We start from the raw sequence: 15,718 nt of genomic DNA, 5'->3' as shown, positions 1-15,718 counted from the left end.
TGTGCAGTTCTCCATGTCCTTGTCCTTCTCATGTCTTTTTGAAGAAGCCGGAAGTAGACAGAAATGATGATCTTGTCTTCAGTAAGCACCTGTTCCAGCTTCTCATACGTGTGTGTGCGTGTATGTCAAAGTGTCAGTGTTAGTGTGTGAGTGTCTCCTCGTGTCCGTTGTCTCATGGTTTTTTATGAGGCAAATTTACGTCATAGTTAGTGATCTTAATACCTTCTATGGAAATTATTACTGCTTGGCAAAGCCATTTCATAAAAGGAAGGGGATGCTATATATATGATGTTTGATGGACAGGTACAGATGCTGATGTACATAATACTCTAAGCTAATGATGTAATCTCAGCTATTCATATGATAATAATAATATAACTTAACAACATATCAACCTATAATCACTAATCTATATATGTATCAATATTAGAAACGTATACTAAATACACCAGATACTATTAAAATACATAATGTAATAGTAAATCTATAATGAGTCCTCCTAATACCCTTGACATATTATTACCAGAGACGTTTAACCAGCTATGCCTAAATATAGTCTTCAGCTAGTTTAGCTGGTCTCAGCTAACTCCTGTCTTATTTTACTGTCTCAGCTATAACTAATATATCTTTTGGTCTCAGTTATTTTACTGTCTCAGCTATAACTAATATATCTTTTGGTCTCAGTTATTTTACTGAAGAATTAAATATCATTGGTTTAAGGCGACAATTCACACATATTAATATTAATTATGATTAATCATAAAAACCAAATATTTTGCAAGCTTGCCATCAATATAAGTGCCGAATCATAATTTTGATTTCTAACAAATCCCCCTTATTATGATTAGTCCATAACTAATTTTTAACCAATGCACACTTCATTCATGGCCCATACACACAGCCTTATTCCAAATGATCGTACATATTCTTCATAACTGGACCAACCAAAAATAACTTTCCTTCAAAACTATATACCTTATCTTCAGTTTCTCTTTCTATAAAAATTCTTAATCATAATGCTAATTTTAAATGATATATGATAATAGTAGTAATACAATAATAATAATAATAATAATATTATCCTAATATGGATGTAAGTATCAGAATAAAAGGATCATTAAAATGTATATGTGACCTATAACAATATTTTCAATAATAAATTATGTTATCACTAATAGTAAATAGATTTCCTCTTGATGAATCTTTTCTTCATGCAATGTCTATAAAATATCTTCTTTAAGTTCTGTACAATTAGAAAACTTTTTGAAGTATTAAGCTCTTGTTCAATCTTCTTCCCATATGAAGATCTCTTCTTTAACGTCCAAATTCCTTAACGTTGGCTTCTAGAAAATTGTTACACTTCATATTTGATTTTAGATACCATTTCTGTAAAGAAATGCAGTATCATTACTTTGGCACAAACATTACATTATTCTTGCACCTTTTTTCAACAAATATGAAAGATTATGGAACAATCAGTTTATGAGTTTGGAACACATATTGTGAAGTAACATTACTTCCTATTTCCTTTTACAGAAAACTTCTATATATCAATCAAAATACTGTCCTAATCCTGTCTAAAATTACCTAAACTAGAATACAAAAGTAGTGTGATATTTAGGTATGACAGGACGCAATATTTCATCATAGGTCATGACCGCAAAACCCTGTTTTACTAAACAAAGAAAGGTTTTGTATCACCCCAGAGATGACAAAGGTTTATGCCTTTGTTCTCATCCCTATAAAATTAGAAATATGTGTAGCTGTTTTCTGTGCTGATGTCATTATTCTGGTGTTAGAGTGTTTTTCAGTAATACATGTTTTGCTGTGAATGTGAGGTAGAGACTTGTCTGATACAGCTGTACCTATCACAATGTGTTTGGCTAACAGTGCTCTTATCCACTGAGGATACCTTTCAGGACATTCTCTGAATGTATGTTCCTCAAGAATTCTTCTTAATGAACTGTCAGGACTGTAATATGATACTATGTGACTTTACTGTGCTTTCTGATGCTTTGATTGCATAAAAGAAACTTAGCAGTTGCAGTTCCTCAGGTGTAAACGTTTTTTCTAATGGTGATAAATCTCTGGAGAAGTAACTAATTAGTCTCTCATTACCTTCTTTTAATTGAGACAAAGTTACTGAAATTGCATTATCAGATACATGAGTTTTCACAACAAAAAGAGCATTGGAACAAACCTCAATTGTACATAATGCTGGCGCATTCTGCAAATCCTTTTTCAACACTTTTAAAGCATTATTCTCATTTGGACCCCATTGGTCAACTAAGTTAGTTTTACTCTTCAAAAGATGATATAATGGCTTAACTTTCTCTGCAAAACCATGTATAAACTCTTTACAATGGTTTATGTTTTTCAAAAATTGTTGCAATGATTTATGTGTTGTAGGAACTGGGATGGCAGTGATAGCTCTGACTGTTTCTTGTAATAATTGTCTCTTTCCTTGACTAATCTGCATGTGAAAGCATTTCACCTGACTTTTCATCAGCTGAACTCTTTCCAGTTTTAATTTTAGGCCTGCATCCTGTAACAACATAAATAACTCAGACAAAAGAGTAATATGTTCGTTAACATTCTGCGTACTTAGCATAATTGTATTTACATGCTGAAAAATGAATTCTGGCCTTGAAAATTGTGACAATATTTTTGCTATGGATTCATGGACTACACTATCACTGATATCTAAACCAGCTATTAATCGAGTGAATGCATAAGTCTCTTTCTGAAACTTGAAAAAAAAACGACTTATCGATTTCCAAAACAGAAAACACTTTGGTTTCGGCCTTTAAATGTAACTTGATATTAGAATGATCAGGAACAACTGCTTTGCTATTTGTAATATGTTTATTCAGTGTCCTGAAGTCAACTGACAAAGAATATGAATTGTCAGCATTTTTGATAGGCCATATACAGTTATTTACCACTGATTGTGTTTTCTTTAAAATGCCAAGTTGTACAAACTCTTGAATAATGGCAGAAAGTGGTCCTATTGATTCTTGTGGTAACTCATACTGATTAAGGGGTATAGGATCGTTTCCCTCAATATTCAATTATGTATCTTTCAATGTTCCTATGTCATTTTTAAACTTTGACCACAAACTTGGAAAACGTTGTACCAATTTTTTTAAAGCACAATTACCAACAGTATCAGGCCATTTTTGTGCTGTAGACATTTTAGAGTTGAAACCAACATCACTGTATATAGAAGGATCCATTAACATTGATTTGGGCCTAGATGGATTCCTCCAAATAACTTTGGTCATAATATCAATAATCCATTTTTGCTTATTGATAAAATCAATGCCAAGAATATTTTCGGTGGCATTATTATGCCAAATATCAATGTTAGTTTTCACTAGCCCAGGTACTTCAAATGTTACATTAGACACCTGTCTAGCAGTGGAATGACCTGTATTATTAAAACCTTTTATATTACACATGGGTGAATTTGGTTTCACAGGTATGTTTTCTCTGGTAAGACTAATCTCAGATCCACTGTCAATCAGAAATTTGATCTTTTTACCATTTAGTAAACCTTGTATAAATGGTCTTCCATTGTCATCCAATACAATTGGAGCAACAAATTCTAACGATATTGGGGATGAATGTGGACGTGATTCTATTTTTGGAACTGGTAATAAACCATTTCTGTCAGTGACAGCCCTTCTCACCATGTTGTCTGAACAGTTATTGCTAGTCAAGTTATGAATTTGTTTAAGTGATGAGGCATAAGGCAATTCAGTTAAACCTTTATCATTACACAACAAAGCAGGTTGTACAAAAGCTGCTTTTTCACCTTTTATTTCCATTTTCTTTATTTGTGAGTCAATTTTAAACTTCCAACAATGCCGTCTGATATGACCTTGTTTATGACAGTGAAAGCATGTGGCATACTCTTTATGACTCACTTGCTTGCATCTGTCATTGTCATTCTTACTGGGACTTGTGGTTCCTGGCATAGCTGCTGTTTGACTATTTTTGTCACTTTGAATCACAGCTACCTCGTAAGTGAGATTGCTATTTTTCAATTTTCTCCGGATTTTGTCAATGAAACTTACTATGTCATTCAGATTTTGTTTTTCCTCTGCTATGACAACTGTTAGTTGGTCAAGATACTTGAATTTCTTTACAAAAGCTTTGATCATAGCTGAGTCTTCCTCATTTTCTACTCCAAATATAATTTTATATGCTTTGGAAAATTTATTTTTAAACTCAAAAGGGTCTTCGTCTGCAGTAGTCTGAAGTATGTCTAGCATTTCTACCAAAGGTACGTCTTCACCTGTTGAACATAACAGCAATTGACGCAGTCTGTCTGTCGCGTCACTATGTTTTTTCTGATATTTATCGTTAACAACAGAATTTTTAATTCGAGACATAAATTTAATTGGTAGCCATAACGGAAATAATAATTTATATCATGATTTGAAAGTTGATGGCATTTGACATGCATTTCATATATTTCCATGTTGCTGTAAATGTCTTTATCTGAATCATAAGCAGAGATGTCTTTTAAAACTTTCATTAACTGATTATGTATTTGCAACTTAAGTTTTGCAGTTTTACATAACAATTCTTTATGTTTAATTTGTGTTTCGTCATCAGAGTCAATATCCAAACTTTCAGAGATATCGGACAGCTGTGGCTCTGATCTTGAATCACTCTGGTTATCATGGCAACCTGTTTACTGTCATTCTGCAGTCTTAACAAAAGATTTGTCTTTGAATCAATTTGTTCCTCAAGATTCTCTATGTAATTTCAAAAAATGTCACAGTTTGGGCAACTAAGAGCATCTTGAGACAAATTTTCATGCTTTTCTGTGTTCTGTACAGTGCTACATTCTATCTGCTTTAATGTACAAGCTTTTTTAACAGATAAATCAACATTCAAAATCATTTTGTTGAAAATTCTTACTAAATTTAAGATGTTAGATATGTTTTTACGCTGTCTGTGCACAGTAAATCTAGATTTATCTATCTGAATATTGGCCTGTAAACATACATTATACATATAGTGTCATAGCTGACTGTCTTCAGGATATAAAGAAACATCTTTAAACTCTAGCTTGCTTTCATTAACTAAGTCATCAATAAATTCCATAATTGTTACTCACCGTAAACAGAAGATTTTCTCTTTTGACCCGACTCAGTCACTGGACCTCTCGTCCACCTCTGTTTAATCGCCTTTTCTTCTAGGTTCTTTTCACCGTGTTTTTCCCAGACTTGACAATCACAGAATTGTGCGTTCTCCCCCTTAGCAAGGAATGGAAAACCGAAGAAAAAATTTCGGCGGAGGCTGGCTCACCAAAATGTTGGATTTTAGACACATATAATACTTCTTCTAGTGTCTTGAGGCGATTATGAATGAAAGAGCCATTGAAATAAAAAAAATGAAGTGTGATTTTATTCTATCACACAATGGTGTAAAATAACAATGTAAAGCGTATCATGAACAGTTCCATGTAGATAAAACTACTGTAGAAATATCAAGCAAAAGTTTAAAGATAAGTCACCATTATTTGTCATGGCTGTCCTGGCCATGTGCAGTTCTCCATGTCCTTGTCCTTCTCATGTCTTTTTGAAGAAGCCGGAAATAGACGGAAATGATGATCTTGTCTTCAGTAAGCACCTGTTCCAGCTTCTCATACGTGTGTGTGCGTATATGTCAAAGTGTCAGTGTTAGTGTGTGAGTGTCTCCTCGTGTCCGTTGTCTCATGGTCTTTTATGAGGCAAATTTACGTCATAGTTAGTGATCTTAATACCTTCTATGGAAATTATTACTGCTTGGCAAAGCCATTTCATAAAAGGAAGGGGATGCTATATATATGATGTTTGATGGACAGGTACAGATGTACATAATACTATAATGTAATGATGTAATCTCAGCTATTCATATGATAATAATAATATAACTTAACAACATATCAACGTATAATCACTAATCTATATATGTATCAATATTAGAAACGTATACTAAATACACCAGATACTATTAAAATACATAATGTAATAGTAAATCTATAATGAGTCCTCCTAATACCCTTGACATATTATTACCAGAGACGTTTAACCAGCTATGCCTAAATATAGTCTTCAGCTGGTTTAGCTGGTCTCAGCTAACTCCTGTCTTATTTTACTGTCTCAGCTATAACTAATATATCTTTTGGTCTCATTTATTTTACTGTCTCAGCTATAACTAATATATCTTTTGGTCTCAGCTATTTTACTGAAGAATTAAATATCATTGGTTTAAGGCGACAATTCACACATATTAATATTAATTATGATTAATCATAAAAACCAAATATTTTGCAAGCTTGCCATCAATATAAGTGCCGAATCATAATTTTGATTTCTAACACCTGACAGCACTGACAGTGGGAGGAACTTAAAGGGGCATACTCTGATAGAAACTGCTTCTACAAACTATATGCCAAGCACACATGTGCCACAGTCCTTATACCTACATAATATACCACATGCTAGAGTCTCAGAGACACATGATTTTTAATGTTTAGATAATAAGGGCCTCAAACTGAGTGGGGAATGGAGTGTCATGCCCAAAATTAATATTCAGCAATCAAATAGTATAAATAGTTCAGCTTATGACCTTAACATTTCTAGCAGTAACATTACTTAGCTTAACACTGATATTTTTAATATTTTAATGAGACCTAACATATGTCAAATTGCAGCATTCCCCACACAAACTGTTTTCACAGCGCACAAGCCTAGATCTTAAATACGCATTAAGTAAAGCATCTATTAAGTAGCTCCAGTGAAATAAACAGAGTCTACAAAGACTCTGACCAGAGTCTACAAAGCCTCAAACACCTTTTGGTAGACATGTACCTACATGAATGTAGAATGACAGTTAGATTCTAAGCACCACCATATTGTGAGGTGAGGTTTATGGGATACATTATCCCTTCTGAGAAAGCCACACATAAGACAAATATATTGATTAGTCTCTATCAAACTCTGATTTCTTGCTATACAATAGCATATAGGGATTGATTTGCTAAAACTGGAGAGTGCAAAATCTGGTACAGCTGTGAATGGTAGCCAATCAGCTTCTATTTTTAGCTTGTTCAATTAAGCTTTGACAATAAAACTTGGAAGCTGATTGGCTTTTAGACAGAGATGCACCAGAATTTGCATTCTCCAGTTTGAGTAAATTAACCACAAAGTGTTCATCATCAGACTGTAATACCGGGGTGAGCAATTAATTTTCCCAAGGGGCCACATGAGTAGCCTGGACTATTGAGAAGGTCTGAACCAATGGTAACTGACCGGCTCTTGTATATGCAGTGGCAGGCTGGGATGAATCACTGCTGCCCCTAGGGGAGAAAGACTGAGCACTGGACAGGGAGAGCCAAAGAGCCAGATGTGGCTTGTGGCACATTTAGCCCTATGAAAATATGGTGGTATTTAGAAATTTGGCAAGGCGCATCTGTGAGCAGTGTGTGTTTCAATTAAAACACATTATAACGGTTATTGTTTGTGTGTGTAAAGTGTTTACTGCGGAGTTAACAAACCAACAGTTATTATCACTCTCCACTGAAACTTCGATTGTTGTCCCATAAACTGTAAAAATCTCTGTGCAGGTTGAAGCTGAGAGTGCAATCATCAAACTCGCAAAATCCTTTAAAAAAAACAAACTTTTTTTTACATAAGCTTTTTCAATTGTACATTACGGGGCACAGCATAAAATATTTCAGGCACATTGATTTATGCTGCTGCCTACTTGAGTTTGGACATTGGCAAACCAAAGCTGTAAGGACAGCCCAGTATAATTCCTTCCACCCCATCATGCCTCAGTATTTTGCTAGTGTCCAAGAAGAATAGACTTCTTTTCTTTTTATCAAGATGTATTTTTCTTTTATAACATTTCTTTGTTGCTGCAGACTCATAAAAAAACTCATTTGGCAGCTTTCAGGATTGGTTTATTTTCAGAACTGCCATGAAAGCTGTATCTGGTCCCTGCTGTGATGAGGAAGTGGGGCAGACTTGTAATGTGTCATTAGGCACTGGACTCTGCATTAGGTACATGGCCAGGTACCAGCCCTCCCCATTCACAGCTCTTGTGTCTGCACCCAGCGCACCCAGCGCCCATCCACAGCTTTCAACTAGACACACCCCAAAACCCATTCAAGGTTCACTGCCTGTCTTCCACTGTAAGGAATTGAACTTACAGCAGGTGCAACCAGCACTGCTCTATTGAATACCCCACTTTCAGGCACTCTGTGCTCCTAGTCCCTCTCTAGAGAGATCTTCTCTCCCTTTGTGGCTGTCATATCAAGCCTGGCTTACCAGGGGCTTCCTCTTTCTACCCTTGCTAATTCCCTCTATGCTAGGTCCACAGCTGTCACTCCCAGCATTCTGTTAGGACAAACTAGATACTATTGTCTTTCAAGTGGGGGCCAGCTTTATTTAATAAACACACACAGCACACTGCTCTGCAGAAGCAATGTGACTTTAAACATGGCAGATGGCTTCTGCAAGTGGGAGGCTCTACAGCAACCACATCTGTGTTATTAGCACTAAATCTCAGAGAGCTATAAGGAATGTAATACGTATATCCATTTATTGATTTTATGTATTTAACTGTTTGGCAGGTGCTCCACTTTAAAGTGGTTATAATGCATTCTCTGCATTAAGGTAAAAACTTTTCAAAAGTTTCTTCCCCAGCCCACCCTTAAACATTTACCTGAGCCCAATCTCGATCCAGTGCTTTTGGGCATATGAAGCAGCTATTCTCCCCTCTCGTTCTTCTCACAGTAGACTCAGCAGCAGTGGGAGACATTGGCTCCTGTTGCTGTCAGTCAAATCCTGTGAGTAGGGAAAAAGGGGAGGGGCCAAGATACGCTGTGTGTGTCTATGAACGCCCACAGCCCAGCTCAAAAGCGAGTCCACACAAGTGCCCCCATAGAAAGCTGCTTGCTACAAGGACACTCAAAGAAGAAAAAGAGCAGCCAAGAAGAGGAGGTTCGGGGCTGCTCTGTGCAAAACCATTGCACAGAGTAGGTAAGTATAACATGTTTATTATTTTTAAAAATAAGAAGCTTTACAATAACTTTAAAGCTCAATTCCAGCATTTTTGCTTTTTTTTTTTGTCTTAGACAGAGTCAAGAAGAGTTTGAACTTTTGCAATATTTTCTTTGTTCTTGTGTTTCTCCTTTGTAGGAATGTTACCCTTGCTTCTTGCCAGGGTGTCAGAATAACAGGGAGTTATAGGAAATATCTCCGATAGGGACAGAGAAACAAAAAAAATTGTGAGGGTGAGTTAGAACCTCTGTCAGGTTTTTTTTAACGCTGTCTAGATATTCCTGCCCAGTGAAACCAGTTGTATTCATTTGTTGTCCTGGTAACAACATTTTCAGGAAATTAGCACACATCTAGCAATACAAAATCTAAAAAATGGTTTTAACTCTCTCCACTCAGTCAAAAACCAATAAAAAGAGATCTGGCTTGAGTTGAGTTTTGAAGTGACTGGTGTGCAAAGCAGGTCATCCAGTTTCATCCATTGCATATTCACAGCCTCCTTCCTTTTTTCCCCTTAATGGACCATGATATTCTAACTATGAGATTTCCATAAACCAACATAGCCCCCTTTCTCTTCTAATACTGGACACTACAAAAATCAATTAGTCTTTCTTTTTTCACACTCTCCTCTCCCCTTCTAGTTCACACTAGCAACTGAGTTTCAGGGCATTCACAGCATTTTTTAGATGTGTCAAGTCAGTATCTTATCAAGTGGTTGGTTGAAAAGACTTTAAATTCTGAGTGGTTTCTTGAATTTCCTTGTGACTTGTTCCATCAATGGCTAATTTTCATGTATGTATACATTCAAGTCTATTAAAGATTAGGAAGATAGGGTTGGACTATGCAGTATTGACAGTATTGGTAAAATGAAGCATCCTTCCAAGCATGGCTCATTTCAATCACAATGTATATGGTGAGAATATCCTTTCACTGAGCACGAGCACACAAAACTGCTTAAAAATCATTAAAATGTTTTTCTTTTTTGAATACACATAATTCCCATTCATTATATCAGTAATATTTTCAGTAGCTGTGTATAAATTATTTATTAGACAAGAATATCTACGAGGTAAAACCCAGCAGTTGAATTCCTTATTTTTAAATATAAAGTATGCTGTATGTATGTTTATAATGTATATTTCCTTGTGTCAGTGAATATGATTACTGTCAATTGCTTCCAGGTCTATCCCATTTCCCAGACATTTGTGAGTGCAAAGACACAGAGCTCGAGTGTGTAGAGGTCAATTTACAAGCAGTACCGCACGTGTCAAGCAATGTAACTCTTTTGTAAGTAGACATCTAATTCCTATTAGCTTGCTATCACCTTAATAATTCATCAATGACAACTCACTAAAATTTGTCCATCCTGTCCATACATATCCTGCCAATAAGCACCTCTCCTCCCAAGAACATGCCCATAAATTATTTAGAGGCAATTTTATTTTAGCACACGGTTACTGACAAGTCTAATTGCCCTCAAAACTCAATATCAGACTTGTCTCCTGCATTAAAGTTACTGTGCTACATAAAAAAACATTTGTGTGTACAATGTAATAACAAATAATGTAAGAATATGAAGAATATGCACTCACATTTACATTATAGAACAGAATACCGTGCATTGTTCCAAGATCTCCTCATACATTCCAGCCCATTACTTTCTAAGAATTACCTTTATACGAAAAGTTGGTAAAATATTGAAAGTTATATCAATGTATTTCCTCAAGTTTTGTTAAATTAAAGAAGATCTTCAGTCTAGCCCAAAAAAGGTAAAAGTCAGCAGCTACAAATACTGTAGTTGCTGACTTTTAAAAAAAGAACACTTACCTTCCAAGGATCAAGCACTGTCCTCACCCAAGCCAGTTCTACACCGGTCCTTGGGTCCCCATCCTGGCATGTTTACTGTGGGAAGCTGGCTATGTCTCTTTGTGGCTTCATAGCCGGCTTCCCACTGTGAGCCACACTGCACTTTGTGAATGGTCTTGCAGCCTTCTGGGACCTGTAATGTGTCCCAGAAGGCTGTGGATAAGGGAAAGAGTTGAAACATTCGCTCGGAATGCCTAGGCATTCCAAGCAGAAGTAGGAGCAAGTACCCAATCGCCCAAAGAATTAAAAGTGTCCAAAAGTGATAGAGGAGGGGAGAGAAAGCAGAAAAGCGGAACTTCCCCTTTTGGGTGAAGTTACGCTTTAAGAACATTTCATACAAATGTCAAAGGGTGAAGCATGAAAGGTGAGTGCTCTGTCTTTGTTCCACTAATAAAAAGTCCTCATTAGAGGTGATTAAAAAGGCAGGTAACTAGTCGATTTCCCACTGGCAGATTGGTAAAGGAGAACTTACATAAGATATCTACTTTGCACCAATTTGCCTAAATACATAACTGTAATAATAGAATTGCCTTTAAATCTTAATTAGTAGTTTCCACCAGTTATATGCAGGATTCACAAACTAAAACAAGGCAAATATTTTCTAAACATAATTATTCCTTGCTTCACAGAAAAACCAGATGATTATGGATTTGTAGTCTTGACACAAACATGACCTCCAATTCCATGTTTCCATTTAACAAAATTTTCCCAGGACACATCTTAGAAGCTAAGTTGAATAATGTTAGGACACAGATATAAAACAATGAGGACTTTTACATTGTAGTATGGCAGTGAGTGTAAATTACAAACCAAATGAAAGAGAGAGACCATTTATGCTAGTACTCAGTTACAGTGGACTACAGAGGCTTTACTTTGAACATAAGGCACTCTGTTAGCATATCATTTTGATTTTCATTGGGGGTGCCCTAAAGAATTACGCAATCGAGAGACATGTTTCTATCTTTGGCAGATGTAAATCAAACTACAATAGTGCAATTGCTACATTATATCGAAAGCTGAAACTATTTTACTTTTGAATAAGAACATGGTTGAAACCCCGTAAATTTTTGTTTTTTTATGTATCCTACTGAGATTTTCTTTCATATCCTGTCCTGAAATTAGAAATGAAAAGAGAGGAAATCTTTCAAAAAGTGAATAAACAGGCGTCATTATCACCAGAAAAAAAGTGTTCTCATTGGAAATTTTCCCCTTCTGTTTCTGTGAAAACTCTAAATTTTGGATTTGGTCACCAGGACAAATAAAGATAATCAATCTTAACTGGGACTCACAATAAAAAAGCTGACAGCAGCTCTTAGCCTTCACTGCTCTATCCAAAACTAAAATAAAAAAAGTTTTGACTGTAGATATTTTATGCATGCGGCTGGATTTTGTCTGATAGCCAGCAATCAGCTTTTATTTAAAAAAGAAGTAGGGTCATACTTCTTTTGTGGGTCACAGGAGTGCACTAATTTTGCTTTCCGGTGACCCAGAATCAGTTAAAAGCTGACTAAAGCCTAAAGTCGGCTGAAATCACAGAGTGCTCTGGGAGGATCCCAACCATATTGTTCGGATCCATCCAGATGCCTGATCGTCAGCTGGCTGAGCCTCTCAGTGCACCGCTGAGTGCCTAAGCCAGCTGTTCCTACCTCATCCGCAGCCTGATGTACTAGTAAGCTCTGGAGGGGTAGAGCAGAGAGTGGTGACAGACAGTCACCGCTCTCTACTCAGAGCAAACTGAGAACTGAGCAATCAGCTGTCATGTGAAAGCTCAGTTCTTGGGTTTAGAGCTGGCAAGGGACAGCTGCAGCATCACACTAATGCTGCAGCACGGAGGTGAGTATATATGTTTTTTTCATTTATTTTTTTTATTTATGACCCAAAACATCTCCTTTAATGTGTTCTTCATTCTCCAGGTTAGTAGAAAGTTATAGCAGAGACTGCCAAACTGTCTGCCCACTGTTTAAGGGATTCTTTTTAAAGGTGAATACTCCAGGGCTTTCTCTCTAATTTTGGCTCCTCAACTTACTCAGTCACTGAGCTAAAACAAGAGTGATGGTCACATATAAAACCAGGATCAGGATGGCAAGTCTGGATTCTGGACCTTATAAAACTAATCAAGAGTGACAGCTCTTATTGCAATGTTGACAAGTTCCTATTAAAAGAAACGTGTACTAAAAAATATCTATTTGCCTATATATTTCTATCTTCATCACTTTCTTTGTCAATTATGCAACAAGTAAAGGTCTTTATACTTGTCCCCATCTGCCACCTGCCAAAATATTGAATCGGTAAAACAGACAGTTAGCTTGCAGCTTTAGAAGGAAGTTCAACAACGGCAGCTTGTATTTTCTCTCAGTGCAGGTTTTCTTTCACAAGCTTACAGGGAAGCATTGCAAGGCCGAGAGGATAAGGAAATGATGGGGGGGGGGGGCAGGTGAAATATTGGCAGGCCATGTAATCTTTATGGCTCCAGTCCTAAATCAGGTCTTGAATATTAATTTAACTTAATGTCTGAAATCATGGCCCCAATCCGCTAAAATCCATTTATTATAAAAGCAGTAATGAACTCACCTAACTTTATCAAAGGTGACACGTTTCATCACCTTTGATAAAGTCAGGTGATGAAACATGTCAGAGTCGGGCTGTGCAACGATTGTTGTCACAGTGATCCACCTCACATCCATCGCTGGAAGTGACGTACCGCTCGCAAGCAGCGAGGAGGTTCGGGTGAGACACTGTCTATATGATATACCATTACCTTCTGAGGATATTGTGGATGTTGGGCATGCTTGTACTTTTACTATGTGAGTTCATTACTGCTTTTATAATAAATGGATTTTAGCGGTATCATGCTATGAGCTCTCTTTTATTTCCTTTCCTTGTGACAGAGCAAATAATTTAGAGGATGTCCTGCAATTCACACAGCCTTTAATTGCTGAGGGGATAAGTGATTGAGGACTTTTATTATGTTTGAAACTCACCGCAAGCGCAATTGCCTATCAAGTTTACTGGGCCATGACATCAGGTGCCACTGAATTGGGGGAGGTTTTTCTCTGGAGCACGTGGTGACAATTGAGTGAAGTTTTTTGGCACATGTGGAAATAATCTTATCTGATCATGTAGTGATTCAGTGGATCAGAAGGACTTTTCATTTAGCTATATATTTTATATAACAATTTTTTCTGGTGGACTTATATGAAGCATTTATGTGTTTGATAAATTGGACTTTCACTGATGCAATTTTATTGATTTTTTTATATATTTATATGTTATAGCACATTATTTTATTGCATATTATTTTATGCCACTTTAGTATATTTTATTTGCTCCACTGCTTTCACTAGTCAAGTCAAAAATAGCTCATACACTGTCGTTTTCTGTATGAACCTTTATTTCACAATCCATTGACTTTTTAAATTTATGAGGGATGTAATTGGCAAGATATGCTAATCCCTAGCTCTGCTGCTTCCAGTATGGGCTCTCAATATTCCTTTCGTATTTTCCATATATTAAAGGAATTTGAAATCCAGCACCAGTATAAGATCTCATTGTAATGGCTGTAGTAGCTAGACAAATCTGAGGTTGTAGAAGCAGAGTCTTTACTGATGATGCCACTGAGGTTCATGATTCAGCCTGCTAGTAAAGCCTTTATTGAAAGTGCCAATTAGGTTCATGATTTAGCTTGCTAGTTTCAACTAAAAATTCAAACTTAGTTATCTCTCAACCATGGCGGAGCAGTAAAATGAACTAATCTGATGCCTTCCATCTCTCAATTCTCAGACTCAATTACAGGAAAAGTGGCATGGCATCACCACCAGTTACTTCTTTTTCGGTGACCTTTTTCCACCAGTTCCAAGTTATATACTAGTCATAATACTTTTTGTAAGTTGCTTGTAAGCTGTTCTGACCAAAGCTTTGTTTACACCTTGATTGATATGCGGGTAGTAGTATCATCACATCACATCTGTTATTACATTTTCAAATGGAGGCTGAGGCTGGCCTTGACTAACAACATTTGCATGCGTTTTTGGGCTTCAGGCTAATTTAGAGTACTCTGGGGGTTTACATGATCAAGGCTGTATTTGTTTAACTAATCAAATTGTAAATAAGTATGATACGTGTTTGATTGTTGTGTTGTTACTTTCCAAATGAATTTTGCCTTAGCAATTAATGGCTTAACTGGATTATTTAATAAGGAAGTGCTTAGCAATGATGATTCATGGCAACTTGTAGCAACAACTCAGATTTTAAATATCTTTTGACGGGTGAAATAAGACATTTTATGTTTGTTGTGGAAGGTTACAGCACACCATCATATACACACCATCATATACAATGGGGCAAAAAGGTATTTAGTTAGCCACCAATTGTGCAAGTTCTCCCACTTAAAAAGATGAGAGAGGCCTGTAATTGGCATCATAGGTACACCTCAACTATGAGAGAAAAATGAGAAAAAAAATCCAGACAATCACATTGGCTGATTAGGAAAGAATTTATTTGCAAATTATGGTGGAAAATAAGTATTTGGTCAATATCAAAAGTTCATCTCAATACTTTGTTATATATCCTTTGTTGGCAATGACAGAGGTCAAACATTTCCTGTAAGTCTTTACAAGGTTGGCACACACTGTTGCTGGTATGTTGGCCCATTCCTCCATGCAGATCTCCACCTAGAGCAGTGATGTTTTGGGCTGTCGCTGGGCAACACGGACTTTCAACTCCCTCCAAAAGTCTTCTATGGGGTTGAGATCTGGAGACTGGCTAAGCCACTCCAGGACCTTGAAATGCTT

At 36.4% G+C, this 15,718-nt stretch overlaps 1 protein-coding gene across 1 annotated transcript in view; it reads left to right on the top strand.

The window, feature by feature from the left end:
• RXFP2 (relaxin family peptide receptor 2) overlaps window positions 1-15,718 on the top strand; it is a 367,668-nt gene that overhangs the window by 251,448 nt on the left and 100,502 nt on the right. The window contains exon 4 of the mRNA XM_089690886.1: window positions 10,244-10,349. Coding sequence (XP_089547012.1) covers window positions 10,244-10,349 — 106 coding nt within the window. The remainder of the gene's footprint in view (window positions 1-10,243; window positions 10,350-15,718) is intronic.

Source organism: Staurois parvus, unplaced genomic scaffold (genome assembly GCF_062004578.1).
Source record: "Staurois parvus isolate SC_StPar_1 unplaced genomic scaffold, SC_StPar_1.0 ptg000544l, whole genome shotgun sequence".
Lineage (NCBI taxonomy): Eukaryota > Metazoa > Chordata > Amphibia > Anura > Ranidae > Staurois > Staurois parvus.
The sequence above is the reverse complement of the archived record's forward strand: the minus strand, read 5'-3'. Positions and strand labels throughout refer to the sequence as shown.